The 26,559-nt window shown below is 41.0% G+C and overlaps 1 protein-coding gene across 4 annotated transcripts; it reads right to left on the reverse strand.

The window, feature by feature from the left end:
- Positions 1 to 1,361: 1,361 nt before the first annotated feature.
- LOC112138024 (bone morphogenetic protein receptor type-2) lies at positions 1,362 to 25,571 on the reverse strand. Of its 4 annotated transcripts, none has more exons than XM_024260585.2 (17): positions 25,118 to 25,571; positions 21,764 to 21,876; positions 19,211 to 19,402; positions 18,862 to 19,032; positions 16,521 to 16,625; positions 16,294 to 16,385; positions 15,080 to 15,313; positions 12,472 to 12,586; positions 10,125 to 10,285; positions 9,877 to 10,024; positions 9,653 to 9,789; positions 9,414 to 9,550; positions 9,305 to 9,328; positions 7,987 to 8,155; positions 4,011 to 4,121; positions 2,164 to 3,292; positions 1,362 to 1,723 (listed from the first exon to the last, which is right to left on the reverse strand). In XM_024260585.2, exons 2-17 carry the CDS (start codon positions 21,819 to 21,821, stop codon positions 1,410 to 1,412), a joined length of 3,297 nt encoding a protein of 1,098 aa, XP_024116353.1. In that variant the 5' UTR covers positions 21,822 to 21,876; positions 25,118 to 25,571; the 3' UTR covers positions 1,362 to 1,409. The 4 variants fall into 4 exon arrangements, with proteins under 4 accessions (XP_024116353.1, XP_036065564.1, XP_036065563.1 ...); XM_036209671.1 differs by having other exon boundaries at positions 4,011 to 4,118; positions 25,118 to 25,570; XM_036209670.1 differs by lacking the exon at positions 25,118 to 25,571 and adding an exon at positions 22,227 to 22,903.
- Between the last annotated feature and the right edge of the window lie 988 nt (positions 25,572 to 26,559).

A 26,559-nucleotide genomic window follows, 5' to 3' on the forward strand; every position in this document is an offset into this window, starting at 1 on the left:
TTATTTGCAGTCTGCCCCTTTTTTTTGTTGTGATTTGTTTTATTTGGGCCAGTTGCATTTTAAGTGTGTTTTACAGTCTTGAGTTTTTACTGTTAAACTGCTGTCGGTTCTGTGCCTTCTGCCTGGCCGAATAAAACTTTTAACTCTGCTACTGCCTCCTCCAGTTAATTCTGGACACCTGAAATTCACTGTGCAGTCACATTGTTTAACACTTTTTTATGATTGCTACACTGCCATTCATTGATATTGCTTATTTCTGTAATCACTTCTGCAAATTGTTTTTTCCGCAGAAATTACCTCTTCTGCAGACCAAAAAGATTTTACCATTTATTGACAACATTGCTGATTTCGGCAATTTCTTCTGCAACTTATGGTAAACTTCAGTGTCTTCTGCTAAAAGTTATGCAATGAAGCAATTAAAGAAACCACCTTCTGCAAAACTGCAATCAAACGTATTTCCGCAGGAAATGCAATTTTCTAGTTAAAATTGTTATTTAGCCTCTTAAAAAACACAACACTGTCATAGTTTATTTATTGTGAATATTTAAAAGTTACATGTTATGAATAAATGTCCACAAAAAAAGTGTATTTTTATTTTTAAAACAGTTTAGTGAGATTTTGCGGCTCCCACTTAGTTTTGTCAGTGACAAACTGGACCAAATGGTTCTTTTAGAGGTCGCCAACCCCTGGGTTAGCTGTTGCATTTATAACATCATTCAAAACTACACTTACACACGCTTTATACACGTACACGCTGGATATGATTGCAGAGGAACATTTACATTGAATCTTCAGACTTTAACATCTTCTCCACACGTGTCAAACGACACTATAAATGATATTTAAAAAATAATTTAAATACAGTTACTGGTGTGAAAACTGAATTTGAACTATTCTAATACCAGATGTGAGCCCATCAGTCCTCCCTGTGATTATTTATTATTTCCAGGATTAAATGAATAATCTCCAGGCCGGACTCTTAAATGGAAATAAATCCAAAAAGAGCCAAAAGAGCCAGTCTTTTGAATGGCTCTCTGAAATGAACTGATCCACAAGATTTGGCTCCCTAAACAGAGACAAAGATCCCATCACTAGTTCTGGGGTGTTCATCTGGAGAGCAATCATTTATCTGATTCTTCATAATAAGCTTCTATCATCTGTTCCTTTTTATATTCTTCTTCCACATTCTTTTTCTGATCATAATTATACTCTTTCTATAAGTCTATGGAGAGACATAGCCTGTGGTCCTAGCTACACTACAGACTTGGTTTGGTTTATGTTTGTTCCCTTTGGTGATGAAAACATGTGAAGAAACTAACTGTAGTCTAGAGTTTTAACAAAAGAGAAAAAGGAAGATGAAGTAAACTGAGAGGGTCTATCTCAAAAAAGAGATTGGAACGACTGTTTATTCAAAAGCAGATCATTCCGTCATGCTCAGAGGTTTTTGTTGCTGTCCCTCCCTCTCCAACCACAAAGACAGCCATGCTGGATTTAGACTGGTTCATTTTCTGGATCCCAACACGCCCTTTCTTAACACCAGAAGCAACTTGACAGCTGCCACCGGTCCTGGTGCTGCATTCAAAGTCTGAATCAAGAGAGGAGTCTGTAGATGCAACCCATGATGTCGTGCACCATTTCTTCAGAGTGTATGGAGTCTTTACGCGCTGTTTAATTTTCTTCCCTGTGGCACTTAAACTGCCATCACTGGTCATGAAAACATCACCTGAAAAACATAAAATACAGTGACATCAACAGGCATGCAGTTGTTTTTAGTTTTGTAATCTAAAAGTTTGAAAAGTTCTGTTTAACCCACGTCATCCACACAACCGGAAAAGAGAGGAAAAAGAAACGTATCTTGTTCCTTAGCTAATGATTGTTTCATGAAAATGCAACTGAGTTTAAAAAGGAAGCTGGTACCAAAGTCACTGTAGGGGCAGAAATTCATCAATTGCCTACTTGAAACTTCCACTTTTCAATGTCACAAGTTATTTTGAGGTAAATCATATAGAAGCTTGTGTTTTATAAACACAATTTGTTATTATAATTGCAGGGATCTGTTGGTCATCCATCGCAGTAGCAGTCTGCTCTCAGACATAAAACTTTTGCTGTATTGTACGTTTGCAGATCAGAAACGAAAGGGTCGTATAAGCGGATTGATTGTACCTGAGGAGATGCAGGATGAGGACAGCTCTAAGGAGCAGGGCCGCCTCCTGGCTTTGGGATGTTGCATCAAATCTGGTGCTTTTGGTTCTCCGGTTGGAATCTGCAGATCCTCATGTTGTAACTTTGAGCCTTTAACAAGATTAGCCTTTGATTGAGCTATTTCTGGGGTCAAAGGTGAAGCTTCTTGGTACATTGATGGATCTTCTAAAACTGAAGGTTTTGAAGATGATGGTGTTTGAAGGCAGGTTAGTGTATCAGAAATCACAGCCTCTTGGGATGGTGGATCTGGTTCCTGTGACAGTTGGCGTTTTAGAGCTGCTGGAACCTTTTCCTCAAGAGCTTTTTCTGAGACACTAAGTTGATGTTTTGGGTCAGATGAAGGGATGATGACAGCAGATCTAAGCAGCTGATCTTCTCGTGTGAAATCCAAAGCTGAAGCATTTTTGGCAGTTTTCTGATGAGCGCTTCTATCCGACCTGTCAGCTTCGTTCTGGATGGTGAGAGGAACCTCAACTGTTAGTGTGCCATTGTACAGAGATGGAGTCCTTAAACCAGGACCTGGGATTTCATGTTCCTGCTGAGAGACTGAGGCAGAGTATCCACTCAAAGTCTCAGCTGCTTGTCCTAATTCTGCTTTTAAAACACTAGCTCCACTTCCACTTTGATAGGTTTGTGTGTGTGGTGCGGGGCTGTTGTTGTTGTTGTTGGAATTGGAGCCCAGTCCTGTCGAGATGTCCCCAGCTTCGTTTTGAGAAGGCTGATATGCAGGATGGGGTTCACTCTCTGCAGGGAGCTGCTCCATCCTCAGCAGAGGTTCATGTTCCTCAGGACCACAGTTGAGCAGACTCAGGCGGCTGTCGTCTCCTTTTATCCCAATTTCCAGATTTACCTCAACCTCCTCCTCCTCATTCTGAGGTCCTGCAGGGTTGACTCTTCCTCTTCCTGTCACAGAATTTCCTACCAGGGCTGGGACACTTTCGGCATAACTCCTACATACACAGTTGACCCCTTTCCCGTTTACAGAGCTGCTCCTCATGATAGCGTTGTTGGTAACTGTAGTTACCAGGTGTGGCTCAGCCAAAACAGAAAATTCTGTTACTGTGTTCATCTTTGCAACACCCGTTTCCACCTAAAGGAAAGGAAAAACTGCATTAGTCCAGGTAGGTACACATGTCCAACAGTTTACTGAGACAAAAAGCTGGGCTCAGAGTACTTCATAGCATATTTATTTGATATAAGGATGATGTTTGACAAATCCTGATTGAGTGACAGAGTTTGACAAAGATCAGGTGGCTACTGATGGATACAAACTAGCTAACAATCCGCTGCTGTAAAAGATTTTTTCATGATTGTTCCAAAAGCCAGAAATAAGCATGTCGGCCATCTTGGAAGCTAGACAGAGATCAGAGGTCTTACCAAACGTTTGATCTAGTAAAAATTGATCAAATTACTGATATCAAACCATTTTATCAGTTAAATGTGACATTTCTGTGATGTGCAAAGCCATTATTGTACTTGAGGGTAATAAAATGGTAAATGGCGCATACTTGTACAGCGCTTTTCTCCCTTCATTGAAGGCCCAAATTGCTTTACAGTCACACACACATTCACACACTGGTGGTGGCTCCGCTGCTGGACACTGGTGCCAACCTTCCACCAGAGGCAATGTGGGGCTCAGCGTCTTGCCCAAGGACACTTCAACACTTGGCGAGGTAAGGCGGGAATCGAACCCGTGATCTTCCAATCAGGAGTCGACTGCCCTATCGCTCGCTGCATCACAGCCGCCCCAATAAACCACGTGTCACTGGCTTTGATACAGATGCCAGCCCAGTGGAACCCAACCGTACCTGTTCATAAAGAAACTTGAACTTCCCAAGCGTAGATCGAGCTGAGGCAGAGGTGGTCTTCTTCTTAGGGAGCAGGTGGAGACTGGTGGGCCTCTGAGGCAGAGTCTGCTGCTGGGGGGGAAGACAGCCATCTGTCAGTCCTATACTGCCCTGTTGACTCTTCATAGTTGTTTGTAAACTGTTGTCCTGACAGGTCAAGATCAGGTCATTGCATTCAGAGGCAGTGACAGAGCATTACTACCTCAGTGCTCTGCCGTCTTTCACAATGTGCTAAAACACTTTAACAGAACGGACAAAAGCAATCCAGAAAAATCATATTGCACAATATTTAAAGAATTGATTTATATAAACCTCTCCTCTATTAACAAGACCAAAGGACTGTCTAAGGACACCATGGACAAGATCGCATATCTGAACCAGACTGGAATGAACCAATCTACAATAAACAAACAGCTTGCTGAGAACTGTTGCATCATTATTAGAAAATGGAAGAAATACAAGATCACTGATTACTGCCCTCTACCTGAGTCTCCATCCACGATCTCACTTGGTGCACTACAATTGATCTTGAGAATGCTAAATGCACTTACAGTCACAGTCCCATCTACCCATGCACAGATACACTCACATTCTGCAACTTCACACTGGTCCCAACCTCAACCACCAGCAGGTATGAGATGGCAACTACATAAAAGGTATTTCAGATTCTGAAGTGGCCAAGCCATTCTCTGGACCTCTTTCCAGTGGACAATGTATGACTGTTCTTGAGGAGAGAGAGAAAGCAGGCGCTGCAGACGGCTCCGACCAGATCCTGCTGGCTCACCTGACTCGTGTCTCGTGGGTCGCCACTCAAATGTCAAGGGTCGTGACCCATGAGATACAAGTCATGACCCACAGCTGTAAGCTGTGACCCGCGAGCTGGCTACTCCTTCTCCCTACCCCTCCATTTAGCCCTCCACACAGAGAGTTCTAATTCAGACGTCACTCCCATTTGATGACATCATTCATAGTTGCCGGTCAGCCATGTTTGTGCGGAGCTGCTAGCTCTCAGAAAATAACTAACATCAGTTTTATAACTACAAAAAGTCATGCTAAAACAAAAGTCATTATTTACTTTTTACCTTCTGTGCTTCCGAGCACACCTACATGAAGAAATGCATCTCTCCTCTGCTGCATGACGCGGTTCACCCTGACGCCAGAGATATACAGAGCACTCCGTCACTATGGTTTCCCCTTAAAAAAACTGTTTCAGACACCACTACCCCTCCAAATGCCCCTACAACAGGAGGGGTAGAGGAAGAATTTGGATTTGGCTCAGTCAGATTGACTCATCTCTATTCCTGCATGGTACCATGATGTTGAATGTCTGAGATGCAGTAGAGCAAGATACTAGAAAAAAGAGCAGCGGAGGACAACATAAAGCTGCCTAACTCACATGTGTCAAAGTCAAGGCCCAGGGGCCAGATCCGGCCCTCCGGGTAATTCTATCTGACCCGCCAGATTATTTTATGTTATTGTTAATAATAGCTCGATGTTATCGTGTGTTTATTTCTAACTTGTATAATTTTGACAAAATATATTTTTATGAAGAGTAAAATATTGAAAGCTATTCAAGATTTAAGATGATTTATTCTGGAATAATATTCCTTCCTTTTTATTATTCATAATTATGTGATATATCGTGATATTTAGTCCTGCGATCGATTCTCGATGGGTTCCCACCAAGTATCGATTATTATTTGTTATGCTGAGTGTCTGAGTCGTGTGACGGAGCAGCTCGGCGCGCTGAGTCGGACATTTAACGGCGACGCACACACTTCTTTCAGGAAAAAGCGGGTTACAGGCTCGGTAGCGCGTGTGTGAAGCGTACCTACCTGTGTGCAAATATCCTCCATCTGTAGAAGAGGCAGCTGGTAAGAAGTGAGTTTGTATGAGCGCTAGAATGACCGCGATCACTTACTTCCTGTTTGATCGGTGCGCTGTGGACGTCCTTCACAGTTGTTAAATAAATTAATATTGATGCGTTAAAATATAAATTTAGATTTTCTATCATTATTATTCAGATCAGCTCTGGGGTTCTGTTCTCTATTCTCATCTACTTCTCCTCTCTTCTATTCTTTGTTATTTATTGTATTTAGTTCTCCATGCTTTTGTTGGTGCAGTTCCATTCACATGTTGTTCTTCTTTCCCACTCTCCTCTTGGCCGTGGACCACGCCCCCGACACCATCCTGCATGTCTGAGTGAGAGTGATTCCTGCTGGGTCATCTGTCCTCCTGGTCGTGGACTGCACTTCTGCTTCATCTTGACTATGGACTTCATCATCACTTGTCCCTCAGCTCTATCTGAATGAACTCTTTTAGATACATAGTTGTAGAAGCTAATCTTTCTTTAATAGTTCTGGTATCTCCTGTCCGTCCTGGGATAGGATCTCTCCTTCATGTGGGAATCCCTAAGGTTTCTTCTTTTTTTCCTGACTCAGGTTTTTTAGGAGTTTTTCCTTACCGGGAGGGAGGGTCTAAGGGCAGGGATAACCAGTTTATGTAGTCTGTTTAGTTTTTAACTATTGTTTATATTTTGAAGCCCAATGAGGCAAATTCCTTTGTGATTTTGGGCTATATAAATAAAATTGAATTGAATTGAATTGTTTGTGTGTACTTTAGGTACCGTTGGAATTTTCGTTTTCGTGCACTTCGATGTTTAACCTGCTGGTGTACGGTGTAACTTTGGTAAATTTATGGTGTGAAGTTTTAAAACAATGTAATTACTTTTTGCTAATGTTCATTTAAATTCTTTCTTAAATAAAACATGTAGGATTTGATGTATGAACTTAAATAAAAATGTATTTAAAATAAAGTAAATTAATTCACTGTAAAATAGGAAGGTTGCTAATTAATTGAAGCACTTGAAATTATATAAATTATTATTGATTAAAGTTGTTTATTGCTATTCTGTAATAGAATTTAAATTTGTAAATATGTATTGCCATTATTATGTATGTTTTAAGGTTTTTACCAACTGCTGACTGACCAAATGGAAAAACGATAAAGATTGTAAAAATAATCTCAAGTGACAGTCTGAGTAAATCAGCCTTTATTTTTGGATGTTCAGCCCTTTTCAAGTGAGAGAAAAGTGCACAAAAAATTAGGTCAATTTTGAGAGAGGCTGTAAAACATTATATTCATCATCCTTTGGTGTGACGTTCTTTTGGAGGTAGATAGCTGTCACTACTTGACTTATTTAATTTTTGTTCTGTTGTTTACAACAATTCTGCACTAAGTAGTGTCACTGCTGATCATGTTTACTATTGTTAACATTGAATCTGACAGATAATTATAATTCAATTGGTGTTGATGCTTGTCAAAGACAGAAATGTTGCACAAAAGTGTCAATAATTTGTTGCTCAAAATAAGAAAAGTTGTATATTCTGATTGTGTTTAAGCTAAAAAAAATTATAAATGGGGATATATTTTCCCCAAAAATATGTGTTCTTCTATATAATGTTAGTTATTAGAGAGCATTTTTACCAATCATCGCAGTATCGCGATATTATCGATATCATGAGGCATGTATTGCATTGTATCATGAGGTACCCAGTGATTCCCAGCCCTAAAAAGCACTAGCATCTTCAGCTATCAGCTTCAGCATTTTCATCGATCAATTTCAGCATCTTCAGCGGCCAAATTCAGCTTCCAGCATTCACACTAGCATTATCACAGGTAATGCAATATATCTACTACATAATTATGTTAAAAGTTAAAGTTTAAAGCATGTAGTTTTAGAGTGTTCAATAAATGTTTATCCTGTTCGGCCCACAACCTAAGGTGAGTTTTGGATTTTGGCCCCCTGTGTGATTGAGTTTGACACTCCTGTACTAGATGAACAAACTGAGAGACAAAAATGAAGATAAGTGAGAGACCGTTGTCTGAAATGTTACTGGATTTAAGTTTCACTTTGAAACTGCAGAACAACATGTACCTGTGTCTGTTGAAACTCCAGGTCAGACTTGCAGTTCTTCTCTCCAGCTTTTGCTTCACGTGTTGACGTACAGAGAAGAGCTGCATGCTGCTCATTGTGCTGGAGATGTTTCCTCTGCCCTGACTGAGAGTCTTCTGAGTAAACAGAGCCAGGCTGAGAGCTCCTCCAGCTGTGACACAGGACAGATACAGACAGAAAGAAGACAGTTCAGATTTTACCTGCCTTTTTTTTTAAAGGGGACAATGCAATTTAAAAGAAAACCACTTGATAAAACAAGATGAAACACATAGTTTTTGAAAAGCCAGAATTAGCCAAAAGGCTAGCTTTTATCTGTGGTCCTCTGGCCGTGATAACACAGATAGCAGTGAAAACACTAAGAACAACTAAAATGAACTAATGACATATACGTTAAAAACTAATAAAATCTATTAGCTACAATAAAAAGCAATAAATACAAAGAACAAGACATCACAGTGAGTCTAAACAAACATTCATAACAGCTATTTCTTTTAATGCCTGCAGAAGTGTCGATAAATCTTTTTTTCAATTTTTTTGTCAAACTGTTGTGGACAGTCAGATCTCCTCAGGTACTGAGTTCCACTCACGAGCACCTCTCACTGTCCAGTCTGACTGACTGAAAGTACTCCTGCATGGAGGAATGAGGCAGTCGCCTCTAACAGAGCCTCCAGTTACTCGCTCTGAGCTTTTTCTTTGGTTGATGAATCTGTCGGAGGATCTGGAGCCAAATTATGCATCACTTTGTACATCAGCCTTGAGTTCATAAATCTATGAAGATCTTCCCCGTTTGGAAGACTGTATTTTTTAAATACACAGTGATGGTGTCTTCGTTGTTTATCTAGAACTTTGATAGCTTGCTTGTACTAAACTTCCAATGTTTTTTTGCACTCTGACCAGCCTGGGACCAGCTGGTTATACAATAATTAAAATGACTAAAAATCATTGCATTTAAGAAAATCGTTGCTGCTTTACATGACATTTAGTTTCGATTAGAGTAGAAATTGGAAGATTTCACTTTATTTTGTTCCATAGTTTTTCAATGTGGGCCTTAAAGGTCATGTGTGAATCTATCCCCAACCCAAGATATTTAAACCGGCTCACAGTTTCCACTGATCTACATCGGGGCCAGCTGATGCTCCGATGAACTGTTTATTTTAAATGTCTATATTATTGACCAGCAGATTAAATAAAATGATTTTCAGTGTAATCTACTGTACTGAGCAAACAATGTGAAATGATTGTAGGAAATCTGACTCTTAATGAAAGAATAAGAAAAAACCTGCAGCAGAACCAGACCTACTCATCTGCTGTGACTGTTTTGGGTCTGCAAAAATAAAACAAACAATATCCGTTGTTGTCTTCCACTGTCCCAAACAGTTTAGGATTGCTATAGTCCACTGTTTTTGTACCTGTGGTCGTCCAGTTTGGTGTGTGGACTCAAGAGTGTGACTTCAGCAAGTCGTTGCTCTGCACACTGAGCAGTGAGCCTCGCCTCCGAGTCCTGCTCCCAACATTCCTCCATAGTTTCTTTTAGAGACCACACTGCCTATAAATACATAAAAAAGAGACAATGGTGTACTTAGCTGCATCATTCCAGCACATTTTATGTTGAATATGAATGAAAACTGTATGCATGCTCATCGCTCACCAAGCTGTTCCTCTTCCAGGCTTCAGGGAATCTGGGTCTGCGTTTGTCTCTGACCACCAGGACCTGGATGTCCTCAAAACGTGGATGATTCCCGAGTTCCTCCTGGAAGGCCAGCTGGTACTGTGGAACCGTTTCCCCTGAACACACAGAGGAACACATATCTGCAGGCAACATCAAGAAAACCAGTGTCTATTTGTCAATTTGTGCTGTGCATTTTTTTTTACCTGGAAATAGGTCAGAGCACCTCCTGAAGCTCTCCCAATAGAGCAAACCTAAGGCGTATATATCCACTGGCTTCAGTGCCAACTCACAGTCTTTGAGATTTAAGCCTCTGCCTAGAACCTCAGGGGACATGTAGCGCACTGTTCCCACCTGCACACAATCAGATTCTTATCACCTTACACCAATTACTCTGAGGACTCAGGAAAACAAGCTAAATAAAGCAGAAAGCAGCTGCTGTGTGGGAGCAGACCTCACTTATGGCCATGCTGTCATTGTCCCCTGGGTGACAAGGTTTGTTAGATGTTAGCTTCATGGATGCCCCAAAGCCAGCAAGGACACAAGACAGATCGGGTCGGACCAGAACATTCCTGCTGGTCAGGTCTCTGTGAGCCACAGCTGGTTTGTACAGCTCTGAGAAGTGACAGACACATTCAACAGGATCAGCAGAATTACTCCATATGTTGTTTTTGCCTCCATGACTTCATGCTACAAAATAAAAAAAACAAACAAATAAGAACAGAAAACGTGGTCCTGGCAATTAGATTTGATAAGACGAGGTTGTGGATCCAGTCTGTACCACGCTGCAGCCGTCATAGATGGGAGGCTGTCCCAGCGTGGTCCTTTCCTGAGAGGCTTGAAAAGCTGCTTCAGACACGTGTGGACTGTGCTGAGTCCATCAACCATGATGGCAGCACAAAACTGCAGATATAAATAGTGCTGTCATGTGATTCATTTTCCGTGGCTTGTAATGAATTAATTGATTTTAAAGGGGCCCTGACCACGAGAATTCTACTTTTTGAGATAAGTGCATTATGTTCATTCCTCACTATAAAGAACCTCAAAATGGTATTTTGATCTGTTTATGCATTTAAGAGTAATCCTCTAAAAACATTCACTGTCTGCAGCAGCCCCTCCCCTACCCACGAAAACAAGCGGGTGGAAACGTGCTGATGTAAGATCAATGCCAACAGCTCCATCCAGGAAGAGTCTGTGCTGCAAGCTCCGCCTCCAGACTACAGCGAACACACACCCACTTTCTCCGTGGAGCTGTGGTGCCGAGGTAGTTCTCCCCTGTCAGAATGTGTATCCTGACAGAGGAGAACTATTTGGTACCACAGCTGTACCAGGAACCGCTCTCTGACCCATACTTCAAGGTGGTCTTGGTTCGTTTTTGGACTGAATTTCTGTTCACTCTGAGATTCCTCAGTCTGAATATGAAACGAACCGAGGAGAACAACTGAACCTAAACAGCCACCGTACCCGACAGTCACGTGATGTAAACATGTTAGAAATGAGGCGATTGGTGAGCCGCGGACAAATGTAGAGCATTAGATTATCATGTTATCCAAAAATAGTTCAACTGTTTACTTGTTAGACCGTTTATTTTAACACTAAAAAACGTATAACTCTCTTTTCTGTCTTGTTACACGGCGTGCGCCGGCTGCTATTGTGATGTCATCTTAAAGCTCTATTGAAGTTCCAACAGAATTCTCTTAAAAACAATGTCATGAAACCACAACGATGAGACACAGAAACTCATTCAAATGTGGTCGGATTAATTTATGCTCAATAAAACAACTTTTAACCTGATCCACATTGATTCTACCGACGTATTTTTTACCGTGTGAACCTGTAACACAGGGGTATTCAAATCCAGGCCTCGAGGGCCGGTGTTCTACCTACAGAAAGCTGGCCCCTTGAGGCCTGGATTTGGGCCTCTCTGCTGTAGGTTTTCCAGAAATCCTGCCTTATCTGCTGCTAATTTCCAGGATCAGGTATGTTTAGCCAATAAGGAGCTTCAATGGAAGGTTGGTTGGAAAACATGTAGGACACCGGCCCTCGAGGCCTGGATTTGAATACCCCTGCTGTAGCATCTCCAGTGACCTCATGCAGGATTCCTCCGCGGTACCAAAGCTGCAGTGAAAACTGTTGAACCTGACCTTCATACAGACGATCAAAATCCATCAGCAAAATAATACGTTTGAAGAAGTGAAAAATCCTGGCAGGATCATCCATCTTTCTCTTCTGTTTTGACCCGCCTCTAAAGCTGTTGGCCAATGACTGAAGAGATCTTTAGTCAGGTGGTTTTGTTTACGAAGTTTGATCACGCTGATGAGGCTCTGGGAGGCGGGCTCAAGGATGATGTCATGAAATGGGCGGGGCCGACAAGGAGTGAAAGGTGGAGCCTCAGAAATCGAGTCGTTTTTCTTCCAGGTATTAAAACAGGTCACAAAAATGGCTCATATTTCATAAATTATTTGTTTTTCAGTGTTTTGAAGGTAATATTGGATCATATATATATGGATATAGTTTACTCTAAAATGGCTGAAGAAAATCATGGTATGGCCCCTTAAATTGCAAATATTTTTAACCTAATAATTTGCTGTGAGAAGTCTCATTTTGAGGTATTTTCATCTAAAGTTGTGACATTGTGGCACAGTAAAATATCAAAATACAACAACAAAAAAGTGGCTTTATGAAGTTTTTAGTATTAAAGACTTCCTTCTTTATTTTTACACATTCAAGGGGGAATTTTTCTATCTTAAACAATTGTATAAAGTTGTTCTCATGCATGAATGTGTGTGTTTTGTACAGACCTCCTCTGCGTAGTTCAGTGTGAAGGAAGGAAAGCCCTTTGGTGACATCGTGAGTCATCCTACAGCAGGTGAGCCAGTCCACCGTGTGGAGGGACAGGTATTCAGACAGACAGCCCTGTAACACACACAGAGTTTGAACTGAAGGCCTTTAAAAGGTACTTTCTTTAGGTACATTCACACTAAACGCAATTCGTGCAACAAATTTGCGTGCCCTGCCCCTCTTTCGCTACGCAGTGAATTTGCTGTTTGTTGCCTGTCAAAAAATGTGTTAGTGAGCTTGACGTTGTGGGCACATGTGGGAGGAGCTACCAGCTAATAACATGGACCAGTGTCTGTGTATATGTCACATGGAACTTGAGAGGGTTATGTTGAGACATCAGGTTTATTAGTTCTATAAAAACTTCAGTAATCTGTAATCTGCATGTCTGGTTTGTGAGATTAATCAAATCAAATATTTCTCCATCACTGGAGGCTTCTATCTCACTCTGAGGACTGTGATTGGATGACAGCTGTGTCTGCGGTGTTTCTGTGACTCTGTGACTGAGTTTGGAGGCTGTCCCGCATAAACATGAAAGGAGATGAAAAATGGAGGGGGGTTGTTATTGTCTCAATGAAAAAAGGAAAAATGTTACAAAGTTCAGGAAGCCCGAGCAGGCTGCCCCCGCACCCCACAGCAGCTGTCTGTCTGCCGGCGTATCTTAAGAGCGAGCTTTGCTGGACTAAAGAAGGCTGAGTGACTGCAGTCAGAGAGCCGCCCTGGTCTGTATCTCTCTGTCACCTGCCCAGGTAACTGAGGAATTAGATGGAAGTTCAGGATAAAAACACTCACATTGATTAGTATTCTACCCACTGCTTCAGTCACTGAAAACGTCACATGCTTAAAGCTGAGTTCCTGATTGGTAGATCTGATACGGGGACATGTCAAACTTAAAATGTTAAAATTTTGGCTGCTTCGTCTAATCTGCGCCGCTAATCGCTCAAATCACGCAGCAGGACTTCAGATCGCCTCATGTCGCATCTGTACCTATGACTAAACATTGAAAATGGCCGCCTGCGCCGCACAAACCGCGTTCGGTGTGAATGCACCTTTATGGTTTACTCCTCAGTCCAGCATCTCATTACCGAATATCCTCCAATTGTGGCTGGTCTCTAGTTCACGCTGGTCTCTAATAAACGCTGAGTAAAACAAGTGTTGGTTACTTTAGACGCCGGTCTGTGACCAGGTTCCTTTAAGACCCTCGTATCTGTCTATGGTGTATGTGTTGTCCGCGATTTCATTGGATTTAGCGTTTAAACTTGGTTTAAACTTAAAGAACATTCTGGGGATGTGGAGCAGACGGCTGCAGAAAAAGATCAAATGATTTCCTGCTGGAGGTGCAAAGAAAGGGAGCAACGAAGCAGAAGAACTGGTTGGAAGCTGGGTTATTGAGCAGAGACAGACAGGTGCGCGCGTCTCCAGGAAAATGATCTGCATGAGTGAAGAGGATTTTTGATACAGAGATTGATGATGCTTCAGAGAGAGCAGAAACATTCACAGCCAGTGCTGATCAGATTAGGACTAGATTGTTCTAACGGATGGATCAGAACCAACTCTCTGAAGACCAGGAGAACACAAGTGTGTAAGGTTAAAGCAGTGGTTGAGTTTTTCTCTCTCCATGTTTAATGCAGCAGCCAGAGTTCTAAAGTTTAAGTGTTGATAAGGGAAAGGTCTCGGTTAAGCAGATCACAGAGACATGGATTTCTGTCCAACATTGAGCTCCCCTGATACCAGTACCAACAAGACTGTAACAAGAAAGATGTTCTACTGCAAGGTTTGAAACCAAAAGCTTTTTCAAATGGAAGCAGATTCTGCAAAAAGCCAAAAATGAAACACCTTGGTTCCAGCCAGGTCAAATAGAGTAAGATCAATCAAATTCATTCCCAATCCCTACAGCTTCTCCCCATCCCTCTAATTGTAGGGGCATTTGAAGCTTTAACCGTGTCAGAACTTGTTTCTTTCAAGGAGTAGCAGTAGCGACTTGAGTTATAAACTAATGCTGCTGGGTATTTTCCGTGCTAACGTAGCTGACTGGTGGAGAAACGTCCGGATTTAAAGACATTATTTCTCCATAACTTTGAGTTGAAATGAATTTCCGTTTGGAGGGATCATGTAGGGGTAGGGAGAAGCCGTAGGGGTAGGAATGAATTGGGATATGGTTTAAGAAATGGTGTAACCCCATCTATCTTCAGCGTTTCATCTAATCTCCAAAGAGCATTTTCCTCTGCATGCTAACAGATTCATAGATAAAACAACACTTTGCTATGCATGTTTTTGCAGTCTGCTTTTTCTGCATGTTTAGGAACTGCCTAAAAAATTTAGCATTACCAGAGGAAGCTAGAATGACCAGCTTTACTAGAGTAAGAGTAAAAAGTAAAGAAAGTAAAGCTGCCCTTAAAGGTGCATTTTTTTAACCAAAAAGTTACTCCAGTAAATCTGAGTAAATGTTTTCAGTTAATGCGTCTTATCTTTTGTGAAGTAACTAGAATGCACATGCTCTTCCTGTCATCTTTGAAGCACCAGTAGGAAAAAGAGCGTGTAGCCTGTAACCTAAGCAGTCGATTGGCTTACATGTGGGTAGAACTCCATGACGATGAGGGATTCCCGATGGCCATCGGTGGACATCTTTTCCTCAGAAGTCAGAAATCTGGCAATGTTGTGGTGCTGCTGTAGCAGTGGCAGGCGGTACATGGAGCGTTCACTGAGGAACTTCTTCCGATTAGCAGAACTGAAGACTTTCACGGCTACACGCTGTCCATTCAGACAGCCACGAAAAACAGAGCCGTAACGGCCCCGACCAATCAGCTGCAAGGGAGGAAGAGCAAGTGGGAAAGTGTAACAAGCTGTTCATCACCATCAAGTTCAGTCCTCTGAAAATCCTCGACAGATACTCCTAGTTGATACCTGTCTAAGATGGGAAAGTATTCCAAGAGGTTCTCATAATGCGACATCCATCCTCTAAATCTGAATCCGTTTTGGGGTCGGGGGGTTGCTAGGACCTCTCTGAGTTACTCTTGTACAAAGACAGGGTTCACTGTTTTCACCACATCTTAAGTTTATCTTTCTCTCTAAGCGTTATTTAAAAACAGGCAACTATAACAGTTATTCATGTTTTCAGCTTCATAATTCACAATTCTGAAAACTTTTGAAATTTTGTGTCTTTGAAAGGGTTAGTCTGGTTGATTACTTTTGTTGTTTCATGACTGGAAGACTTGTAAATCATTAATAAAAGAAAGATGAAATTCCTCGGCAAAGAGCACATCTGTGTCAAACGAGCTCAAACATAATCAACTTTTATTTCATACCTTCAAAATAAATCACATGGTATGAAAAGAGACGATGTGGAGGAAGTAGTCCCTCTCAAAGCCATGTAAAAATTAAAATTAGACTTTTTATGGTATTTCCTATGCATTTATCTCAAAAACTAGACAGTAAAAAGTCTTGTATTTTCAGTGGTAGTACTATGAAGTACTAAGTAGTTCTGTAAAGGAATGGTGATGTACTCATTTGAAACTAAAGAATTAATCCCACTTAAAGTCAGCATCTGAAAACTTCTGTGTTGCAAAAGCATAAATATGTTTTGAAAGAAAAAAAAAGGTTTTTGAAAGCAAATATTATGTATTTTCATTTGCAAATTATGAAGTTTTAATCTCAACACTTTACATTTATTTCCAATTTAGAAAATTTTGATCTCAAATCTGTAACTTTTTCTTGCAGTATGAAGGTACAAGCATCACTTGTCTGAGTGTGTGTGTGTGTGAGTGTGTTTATGTGCGAGCACACACCTCCAGCAGTTCCAAGCTGCCAACATCTCTGGCTGCCTCGGCGTTTGCTGCTTCCATCACATCTGCAGCAGACAGACGTCGCTTCTCTCTCCCTGAATATACAGGTACAGCTGTCATTGGATGATCACTGATTGTAAGTGTTGTCTGATCTGCCTCCACATGCACATTGTGCGTTAGGCTGCACAGTAAGTATTTTTCATGTAGTGTGAAAGGTGATGTGTGTTTACTTTTCATCACACGGTATCCCAGGAACAGAGCCACGATGAGAATGGCAGCCGTGGTGACGGTTACCATGGTGCTGACAGCTGACTGCTCTGACATGAACTGGTGATCTGTGGGATGATGAAGACCATCACTGCAGGAAGACCTCTGATAACCGCTTTCTAGACAGAAAGGAATGTGACAGACTTGGAGAGATGCTGGAAGTCTGTGGGTTTCATTGTGTAACCATGGGAAAAGCTCGGTATTCATCCCATTGTTAGACCATCCTTTAAGGTAGTAAAGTTTGTCCTAGCCAAAATAACATCTTAAATCAGTTCAGAAGTCTTTGAAAGATACCTGGCATTCCTCAGGTCATCATATGTGGTCACAGGTTTCTTTTTTAACCCAAAACACTTCATATCCAAGTGAACCTGAGCCAGGTTGAGTCTAGTGATAAAAAAGTGTCAGAGCAGAGTAAAACACAGGACTGACTCTGGAATGGGCCATGGCTTCAGATTTAGAAAGGTTCTTCTTTACACATGTGCAAAATCTGATCCAGGGTCTCAGTTTGTGTTCAGGCCAGGTCTCCTGTGTTACTCTGAAGGAGCTTCAGCACAGAGGCTCTGGACTCTTAGTCCTCCATTGTGGCTCTTTGGTGTGAAAGGAAATGCAAACAATTTGAATCAATTCATTATTTTTATATTATTTATTATTTTTATATTATACTATTATTTTTTACAAGTTAATTATTTTTGTCATAATATTGACATATTTAAAATTTTGGATAACCAAGCAAAATAATGGTAAAGGATGCAAATACCATCAGAGTGATTATAAAGAAGAAGTTTAAAGCACATATACTTACCTTCGTCTGCACAGCAGTGATTGGTTGTTAAGTTCTTCAGAGTATTGCATTGAATTAACATGTCTAAGTTTAAAAAATCTACACTTGCTCTAACTGGCGATTCTGCGTAAATGTTGCCATGTTTGTATTTGATAATAAAAGGAGGATGGTGCGTAATGATGGAAAATGTAAAAAAAATGTTAGCATTTTAATTCCAATCAATCTGCTGCAGAAGGAGGATCTTATCTATCCTGATTTCTTATTTTGAAAGGAGCTTGTTTATGCTGCTGTCAGATATAAATAAGTATAAATTGTTACTAATATATAAAATATAACACTTGATTCAATAATTGTAAACATTTAAACACTAAATGTTTTAATAGCTTAATGACACCAAATCCATAAAGTTTGGATTTTTGTCTACATGATGCGATGGGACTTTGTGTCTCTCATTGCGTTAGAACAGGGCTCTGCAACCTGCAGCTCCAGAACCACATGTGGCTCTTTTACCTCTCCATTGTGTCTCTCTGGTTGAAGAGAAAGAAAGTCTTTAGTTTTTAAAAACTAACAGTACTCAGCTAAAACATTTTAGACGTCACCATGTACCAATTGGAAGTCAGAAAGCACAACCAGAATTAAGATGAACTGGATTATAAAACAGATTTTCTCTTTTTGGACGTCTCTTGTGTCGAGAAATACAGTGAGAGTCACAATTGGCTCCCATTTATTTTTTTAGATGAATTCATGTACTTTTGGCAGAGATCTACCACTAATGGTGAAATAAACTTATGAATCACTGATATTACCTCCTACCACACTGACAGCATTGATTCTATTGATTCTATGTGACACAAGGGGTCTTTTATTTTGAAAAAAATTATAATTCTAAAACTCTAATTATCTTTCTTTTTTTAAAGGCAAGAGAAAACTTAATAGAAGTATTTTATGACAACTGTTTATGAATCCAGTGTGTTATGATGATGAAAATGTGGATGGTTAAAAACAAACAAAAAAAAACTTGAAATACTTTTTTTTTTCTTTTCAAAATTTTTCCAAACACAGTGCGTTGCGGTCCATATTCCCAAATCTAATGAGCATTGATGCTCACTGGCTTTTCGCAGACTTCTGGGAAGTTTCTTGAGGACTTGATTTTGGAATCGTAGATTTGGACAGCACTACAAAATTGGGATTACACTATTATACACCATTGAACTATTTAGTGAGTAGTGCAATGGTGATTTGGACATAGCCATTGGCAGTTGTTAACTCAGCTAAGTTTGGGCAAAAAAGAAGTGAAAATGCAGGACAGAGTTGCCTAAAGGATAAGGGAAGGAAATAATGATCTGAACTAAATTGTTCAAATAATTAACTTTCCTTGTAGAAATTATTCTGAGTTCCATTCAAATCCGATTTGTTTCTGCTGCTGCTTTATGAGGAAGGTTTGTTTTCAAAAGCTGGTCTTTTATTGCAACACGATTGCCTGACTCCTAACCAGTCTGGCTGGTCTCTCTTCATTGGCTTACGGTTCGGTGAGGTGGTGGTGGGCGGGGCTTTGGTGTAGTTGGCATTGCAGAGGTCCTGGTTGCAGCAGCAGAAACGATAGTTGTCTTTCTGCCTTTGAGAAGATGCAGCTGTTGCCAAGAAACAGCCATCATCATGACACTCATGCTGGTTACCAACAAATGTCCAACAACCTGGATAAAAACACATTATTGTTATTTCACTGTAAAAACATCAAAGACAAAACACCAGATAAAATAACATTTTATTTGTTTTTTTATTTATTCACATGATGAACTTTAAATTTGTCTTCAAAAGAAGCTAAAGCTAAATATGGACAAACTAGTGACAAAAGAAATGAACATTTTTCACCTTGCTTCAAGAGCAGCATTTCTCCATCTGCTCTTGTTTCCCATAATCCATAGCAGCTGGAACCACGGCTGCAGTGAATGGTGCCGTTCTCTTTCACCACTCTTCGCCTCCCATTGATGGAGGCAGACTCCGCCCCCTGAAGATTGTTGCTGAAGGCACAGAGTCTCTCCTCTCTGTCCTCTGACTGCAAACCTGCAAGCACAAACCAGAGCAGAACTCCCCTCAGATACTTTTGGGCCCTTCAAGGCTCCTCTCAGCCCGGCTTTACAAACTTTCAGATGTCACTCTGTGTGAGCTGGAGTGTGAGACTGGCATTGAAACATAAAACACGTTTCCACAAGCTTCTCAAACCCAGTCAACAAAAGAAAATTCACTTTTTATTCTCATGAATATTACTGCGGTGTTTAATGATGTTGTGAGGGACACAATTCTTGTTTGTTTGTAAGAAGCAAATACTTTTTTTCTGCATCATTATACATAGAAATCAGTCGAAATCCCACCACATGATTTAGTGTACGTTTGCTTTTTGTGTTTATTTTCATCTCTACAGTCTGTTTAAAAACAAAAATCTGATCACCAATGTCAATCGTGCTATTGTGAAAAACTGGTTATATTTTGAAAATTGACAGATTTTCTGGTGTGTCTTGGTTGTAACTTCCAGCCAGAACTGAGGTGGATCGCTCGCGGCCCGCACAAAAAAATAGACCAGACGCTGAAACGATCACTGTACGGAGCGACGCGGCCGTGGAGGACCGCGGCGCTCTGTGTCTGGTGTGAACCACACCATAGGTAAACATGGGCGCCGAGTGGAAGAGGCCTCCATTACGCAGCGCTTCCCGCCGTCAGGAGCAGGATGGAAAGCTACGGTCCGTGTCATACCGTATGCCAGTCGGGGACTCTCTGCAAGTGAATCCAGACATCCAGCACACAAAGTGGAATCTCATTGAAAAAAATTCACCATCTCTGTATGGCTCCAGTTTCACAGTAATCACAGACAATAATCCATTGACCTATGACATCTGCCCAGCTCGATGCTGCCAGCCACAGGAGGCCTGCTGCACTACATACGATTTCAAACTCCAATACTGGGCAGGACGTCAAAATGAAGACTCTGATTTACTCCAACCGTCTGATGCTCATGGTCAGAAAGAGTGGGACATGGTCGATCAGTTTACCCATGACCATGTTGATCGATCCAGGCACTGTAGTTCAGCTTGATCCAGATGCTGAGGCCGCCATTTGTCACAGTTGTCTGTTGAGAGCTTCACATGTTAAAGATTCTCCAGAGAACTGCATCACCATGGTCGAGTCACTGAGCATGTCCATCACAGCCTTTCTAGACAGCTGCATCCACGAGTCTCACCAAGGGCTGCCAGTTCTCTCAATGTTCCACTTTGAGACCCCAGCATTCAAGAAGTGATCTACCAACTCCAGACTGCTGAGAAGGTCTCCACACTGTTTAGAAAGAGTTGCTAGATGTTCCTCTTTTGCTGAGAGAGTGGAACAGACTTGAACTTCAAGATGACCTTCTGTACAGAAGACGACGGGATGGAGAGCACATCTCGCTACATCTAGCGCTGCAACAAGAGTTACAACCCATGGTCCCCACCAGACTCCACGACAATATGGGCCAACATGTCGTTGAGAGGACCCTTGATCTAGTGAGATCACATTTCTTCCGGTCATGAATGGCAGCCGATGTGGAGCAGAAGTCAAGACCTGTAATCACTGCATTCGGCGACAATCCCTGCCAGAACGAGCTGCACTTATGGTGAATATCCAAACCAGTCGACCGCTCAAACTGTTGTGCATGGACTACCTGACGCTTGAGCCCGATCGAAGCGACACCAAAGACATCCTGGTCCTCACCGGTCATTTCATGAAGGATGGCGTGTCTGTGGGAGAACTTCCTGCACCAAGGCATCCCTGAGCGTCTATGCACAGATCAAGGCCCGGACTTTGAGTCCAACCTTATCAGAGAACTTTGTGACGTCGCTGGTATTGAGAAAACCTGGACGGCGCCAAACTCTGCTATTTCAGATTCTGAGGGTGGGGATGCAGTACAGGACGTCGAACCAATTAGTCAATTTGTCGTTCTAAAAGCGACAACTGCTCAACCACTGATAGTATTCCGCTTTAGGAAAGCCACTCATCTCTGTAGTGCAAACGCTTTTTCACAGTTTAGCTGATGCCTACAGTGAAGCTTTAGGCACCCCTGTATTCCACCTCATGTACGATGTCGTTACGCAGAACCCACAAAAATATCTTTAACAGTTTTTATAATCAAGTAAGATGTTTTTTTATGTCAGCACTAAAACAAAAGTTCAAAAGACTTCAAAGTGTGATTGGTAGGACCTTTTACAATTATTTTTTTTTTCTGTTGCTGTGATTAATTTACTCTCTTTAGACAAAAGATGTAGATAAAACATGGTTCAGCATGGTGAAGACATCTGTGGATAACTGTAAAATAGCTATGGGCCAATCAAAGTAAAGAAATGAAGGCAGTGTCATCCTCCTCCTTCTTTCATCTATACCTGAAGTCTCCATACTGACCTCTAACAGTGTGCAGCAGCAGGACACACACACATGCAGTTAGTGCTGGAGAAGCCATTTTGGATCCTGGTTCAGATGACCTTAGTGATAACAGACCTCCATCTCTCTGCACTCTGAAACAAAAACACAACAGATTGATTCAACTGTTTACTGTCTGTTAAGAAGTGAAAAAAGACATGTTTGGGGACGCATCTTAGCTTAAGATGATAGGGAACACAGGTAACTGCTTTAGGTTGGCATGTTGAAAAAAATGGTATTTAAATTTGATCAACTAAACTTTTTCTCCATAAAGGGTGGGAGAGCAGACTCTTCCTGTCCGGACTTCTGACAACTGCTTTCAGAGGATTTCTGATTTAGTTTTGAAAGCTCCTTTCAGAGCGGGGCGGACTGAAACACACACACCAGGCAGTGAAGACTCAGACAGGGAAGCAGTCACAGATGGACTAAAAGCTCGATGCCTTACCTGCCAGGTGATCATTGATTTTGTGTGGAAAATGGATGACAACTTGGAGAAACGTTCTGCTCAGTTTGGAGTGAAATTAACCGAATTTTCCAGGACTTTTACCCAAAACGCTACCCCACAGGCAGCCAGACCACTCAAGAACACAGCTGGCAGATGGAAAGCAAGTCTGCTAGTGCCAAGAATTATTATCAGACCCCCTCCCTCCTCCGCCTCCACCCCAGGTGGGGGCACGATGCCCTTGCCATTCCCAAATCTTTGCTTCAAAGAGTGATAATCCAGTGTGTGTGAGCAGGCAGGGATTTCAGCAGCCTTGGTTGCTTAACTATTTTGACTGCTGGTATTCCCCTACAGCCCCCCCGTACAGTGTTGGAAGTGCCCTTGGAGACAGCAGCTGCTTGAGGCAGTAAATGAGGGTACCCTAACACCCTTCCTGCTTTGTATTGTACTTTTGTGAGCTATCCTTCCTCATGCAGTCCTTTGCCTTAAGTGGTGCTAGAAAGGTCTGCAGTGGTTGAAGAAATTAGTGTAGTGTGTGCACTGTGAAATAGTTGTTGTAGATTTGACACCATCTTACTGGTGGCTGGATTCCAGTAATTATTGTAAAGCATGTTACAGCTTTATTACTGTAAAATGAAATTCAGTAGAATTTCTGTGTCCTGTAATTAATTTTACAGTAATAATGCTGTAAAATGAACCACAGTACACAGATACTTTACTGTATTTCATTTTACAGTGATATTACTGTAAAATGAAATACAGTAGTTACTGGCATTCAAATAGTTGCCAAAAATGTTCCTACAGTAATTGTTCCTTTTACAACTAAATTACTGTCTACTCAACACATATGTTGCCACCAGGGCTAGAATTTAGGACCTCTTGCTGAGGCAATAGTGCTAACCATGTCAACAAAATGCAATGTAGCCTACCAATAATTTCAATGGTGGTGAAATTTTGCTTTGATGTATTTAGTTTTGAAGACAGTTTTAACAGCTATTGTTTAGTTATGTTTTAGTCTAATTGCTGAAAGTAAAAGCCTTACAATAATTGTTAAATGTATTGATACATTCAACCAGACGTTTATTTGTTCTAGTTTTCACTCACTTGACTAGTCAGCCAGTCATGCTGGCTTTACATTAAATCCATATCTATTAATACTAGGCTTGGGTGGTACTCAAGCTTAATACCATCAATATTCCTCCATATTTTACCTCGGTATACGGGTATTGGGACAAACAGGCTGAGAAATGAGGTTTCCATGTGCAAACGGTTTAATGGAACAGAGCAAGGGCAAAACATAAACAGTGTCCAAAGGAAGGCAATGGTCAAAAACACAGAGGTGATGCAGAGAAGTGAGTAAACAGGCGTGGGTCAAAAACACGGAGAATCAAACAAGGAAAAACTGCTCAGACTGACGTGTAAACACAATCAAGACTTCACACTGAATGTAAGACTGGAGTGGCTATAAATGCAAGTGGAATCAACAAAACTGATTTAAAAAATACAAAGATTCAGATCGAAATAAATTTTGTTTGTCATTTTAAACTTTTTTTTTTCTTCAGAATAAACTGGAGTTTCGTTAATTGCGTCAAATGAAGAGTTATCATAACCAAAAGAATGTAAACACTGAAGCTAAAGCTCCGATGTTAAAGCTAATTCATTTTTTCAGAAGTTATGTCTGTGAGCGGAAGTTCAGTCTCAGTTTTTGAACAGAAAAAAGTTCTCGCTAGTTTTACTTTGAAAACCGGAAGCTTCACCGTCACAAAGATGTGTTTACTTCCGTTGGCAGTACCGCGGCTCTTTCGGCTTTAGTTCGTAAACTTAAAATCCTACATTAATCTGCATTTCAGAGCAAAAGTACATCGTCCCCAGATGATATTATGATCATATTTTACTACAATTTACTACATTTATAAAGATCACGAATCAGCGATCTTGGACGTCGCGAATATCCTCACTAATAATAGTACTCGAATTTTTGGGAGAAGATTGTGAGTATTTGAGTACCCGGATGTTCGTTACAGCCTACAATTGATGTCTTAAAAAAAATCACATATATGTCCCCCCTGAGTATAAGTCGCACCCCTGGCCAATCTATGAAAAAAAATACGACTAATAGTATATATGTGGTAAATACGGTAGGCCTACTTGTTTGATTGTCCATATCTTTGTGGACATTTTCTAACTGTATTCACTGTAACTGAGAATCTACAGTAGTGATAAGGGTAATTCCCATCATTTCCAGGCGTTTACCTAAGCCAGCAAAGACAGAAAATCGGTACTGCACTGACTGTAAGATGCCTGGTGACTACAAAACAATGCATTGTGGGAAACGGTGTCCTGCCAGTTCTTGTAGTTCAATGTGAATCTGATCAGAAAAGATTGGCGCTAAATAAAAGGAAATCTGTGTATTTTGTAGCTCTTTCTGGAAAGTACTGAATCCCTGATGTAAAAAATACACTAGGTTTTAACGTCATCTGTGGTTATGTGTGTTACTGTTGCATTTAAATGTAATTTTGATTCTGATTATATTTAATTCTCTGGGACAGTGGACATTAGAATAACCCAGCAGCTATTTTTTATGAGTTTTCCTTTGACAGATGTTAAAGATAATCTCCTACTCTGAAAACTTTTGAGTTCCCTAATAAGTTCAGTTTACACCATCTACCGTCTATAACACTTTGGAGCTTTATACATAAGATTCATTTTGGTTTGATTTGAGAAATTGTTCAGCATTTTGTGTTTTAGCTGGAGAGTACCTGGCTTCTGACTTCAGAATGAACACAACCGGAGCACAAACACACACACACACGCACGCACACAGGTACCCAGACACTCCCACACACGCACAAACTAGCTTGCTCGCACACATGGATGCGCTCGCGCGCACTCACCACACCCAGATGTAGACGCCCGTCCAGCTGATCTGAAGGATGCTGCGATCCACGGCCGCAGGTACGGAGGAACACCGTGAAGGTTTACCCCACCCCACCAAGGACGCGCATCGACAGAGGCACGCGCGCACACCGGCGGCATCCCCGATCATACTGGAGGAAGGCTGTCAAGAAGACGATCCACAAACCTTTTCCGGTCCTGGTGTCGGCTCCGAATCCGGTTCTTGGTTCTGACCCCGTTCCGGGTCTATGTTACCCGCATACTTCAAACATGCAGAGACAGAGAGATGAAGCAGCGCTCCGCTCCATCCACACGCTCACCACTCAAGCTTCCGGAATGTCTTTTCAAACTAAAGGCACCTGGAAGTGGCAGTAGTGACGTCATAAAATACATTTGTCTGCTCAGTTAAAGCTTAAATCCTGCGAAATAAATGAAAACATAACAGCTTAAATCACAGATTTATTTTATACTTATTTTCATTGACATGACAAATTTAGTAGACAAGAAATCCCCAATGTGAAACCCGATGCACCTGATACATGCTTTTTTTTGGCATCATAATTCACTATGTAGAAGAACTGCTTATTCTTCAATAACATATTACAAATGCATTTGATCATGAGCTTAAGCTCTGTTACGTTAAGCCATGGTTGGAGATCAGGCCCGGATCCTGGCTGATTGGCGCCCTATGCCAGGGGTCTGCAACCTTTGCCAGAGCCCTGGCTGATCAAAACTTAATAGGAGCTGCAAAAATAGATTTTTGTATTTACTCTTTTAGGGAAATTGGAATTATACTTTGCATCATTACACTATCATTTTTTTTATAATAAAATGAATTGTGTGTGTGTGTTTTTTTTTTGTGCGAATACATACATAAATGTTAGAATAAACTGGAATTTTCCCAAAGTGTGAAGACATTTTTTACTTTTGGCAACAGAAGCTTATATGACTTCCCTTCAAAATAAAATTCTTATTGTTCCAAACAGGAACATTCAAGGGAAGCAAATGTATTGCTAAACAACATGACACAAAAATGACATTTTCTCTTGATATATTTTAGGTTTACTTTGGTGAGCCGTCATCTTCTTTCCTACTTACTACTGCTGTTACCTGGAGCACAAACATAAAACGGCTCCAAGATGGCGTCTGCGTAGGTGCGTACCTTCTGAGCTCCTGCCAAAGTTATCAAATGTAGTACCGGCTTAATTAAAAAAAAGAACAAGTAAACAGCTCAAACGTCTTTTGAAAGAGAAAGGCTCTTTTAGTTTTGGTCTTGATGTCCATTCGTGAGAGAAAGAGAATGCAAAAAGGTGAAAAAGCTACTGCTACCGTATCGAGGAGCACCACGTGTCGTGACTATGCCAAGTCGTCTCCAACTGTGGACATGGAAGATTTTCCTCCTCTTCCTAAGACTCCAAGTAAGTCCCCAGCTGCTAAAAAA

This window comes from Oryzias melastigma, linkage group LG21 (assembly GCF_002922805.2).
Source record: "Oryzias melastigma strain HK-1 linkage group LG21, ASM292280v2, whole genome shotgun sequence".
Classification (NCBI taxonomy): domain Eukaryota; kingdom Metazoa; phylum Chordata; class Actinopteri; order Beloniformes; family Adrianichthyidae; genus Oryzias; species Oryzias melastigma.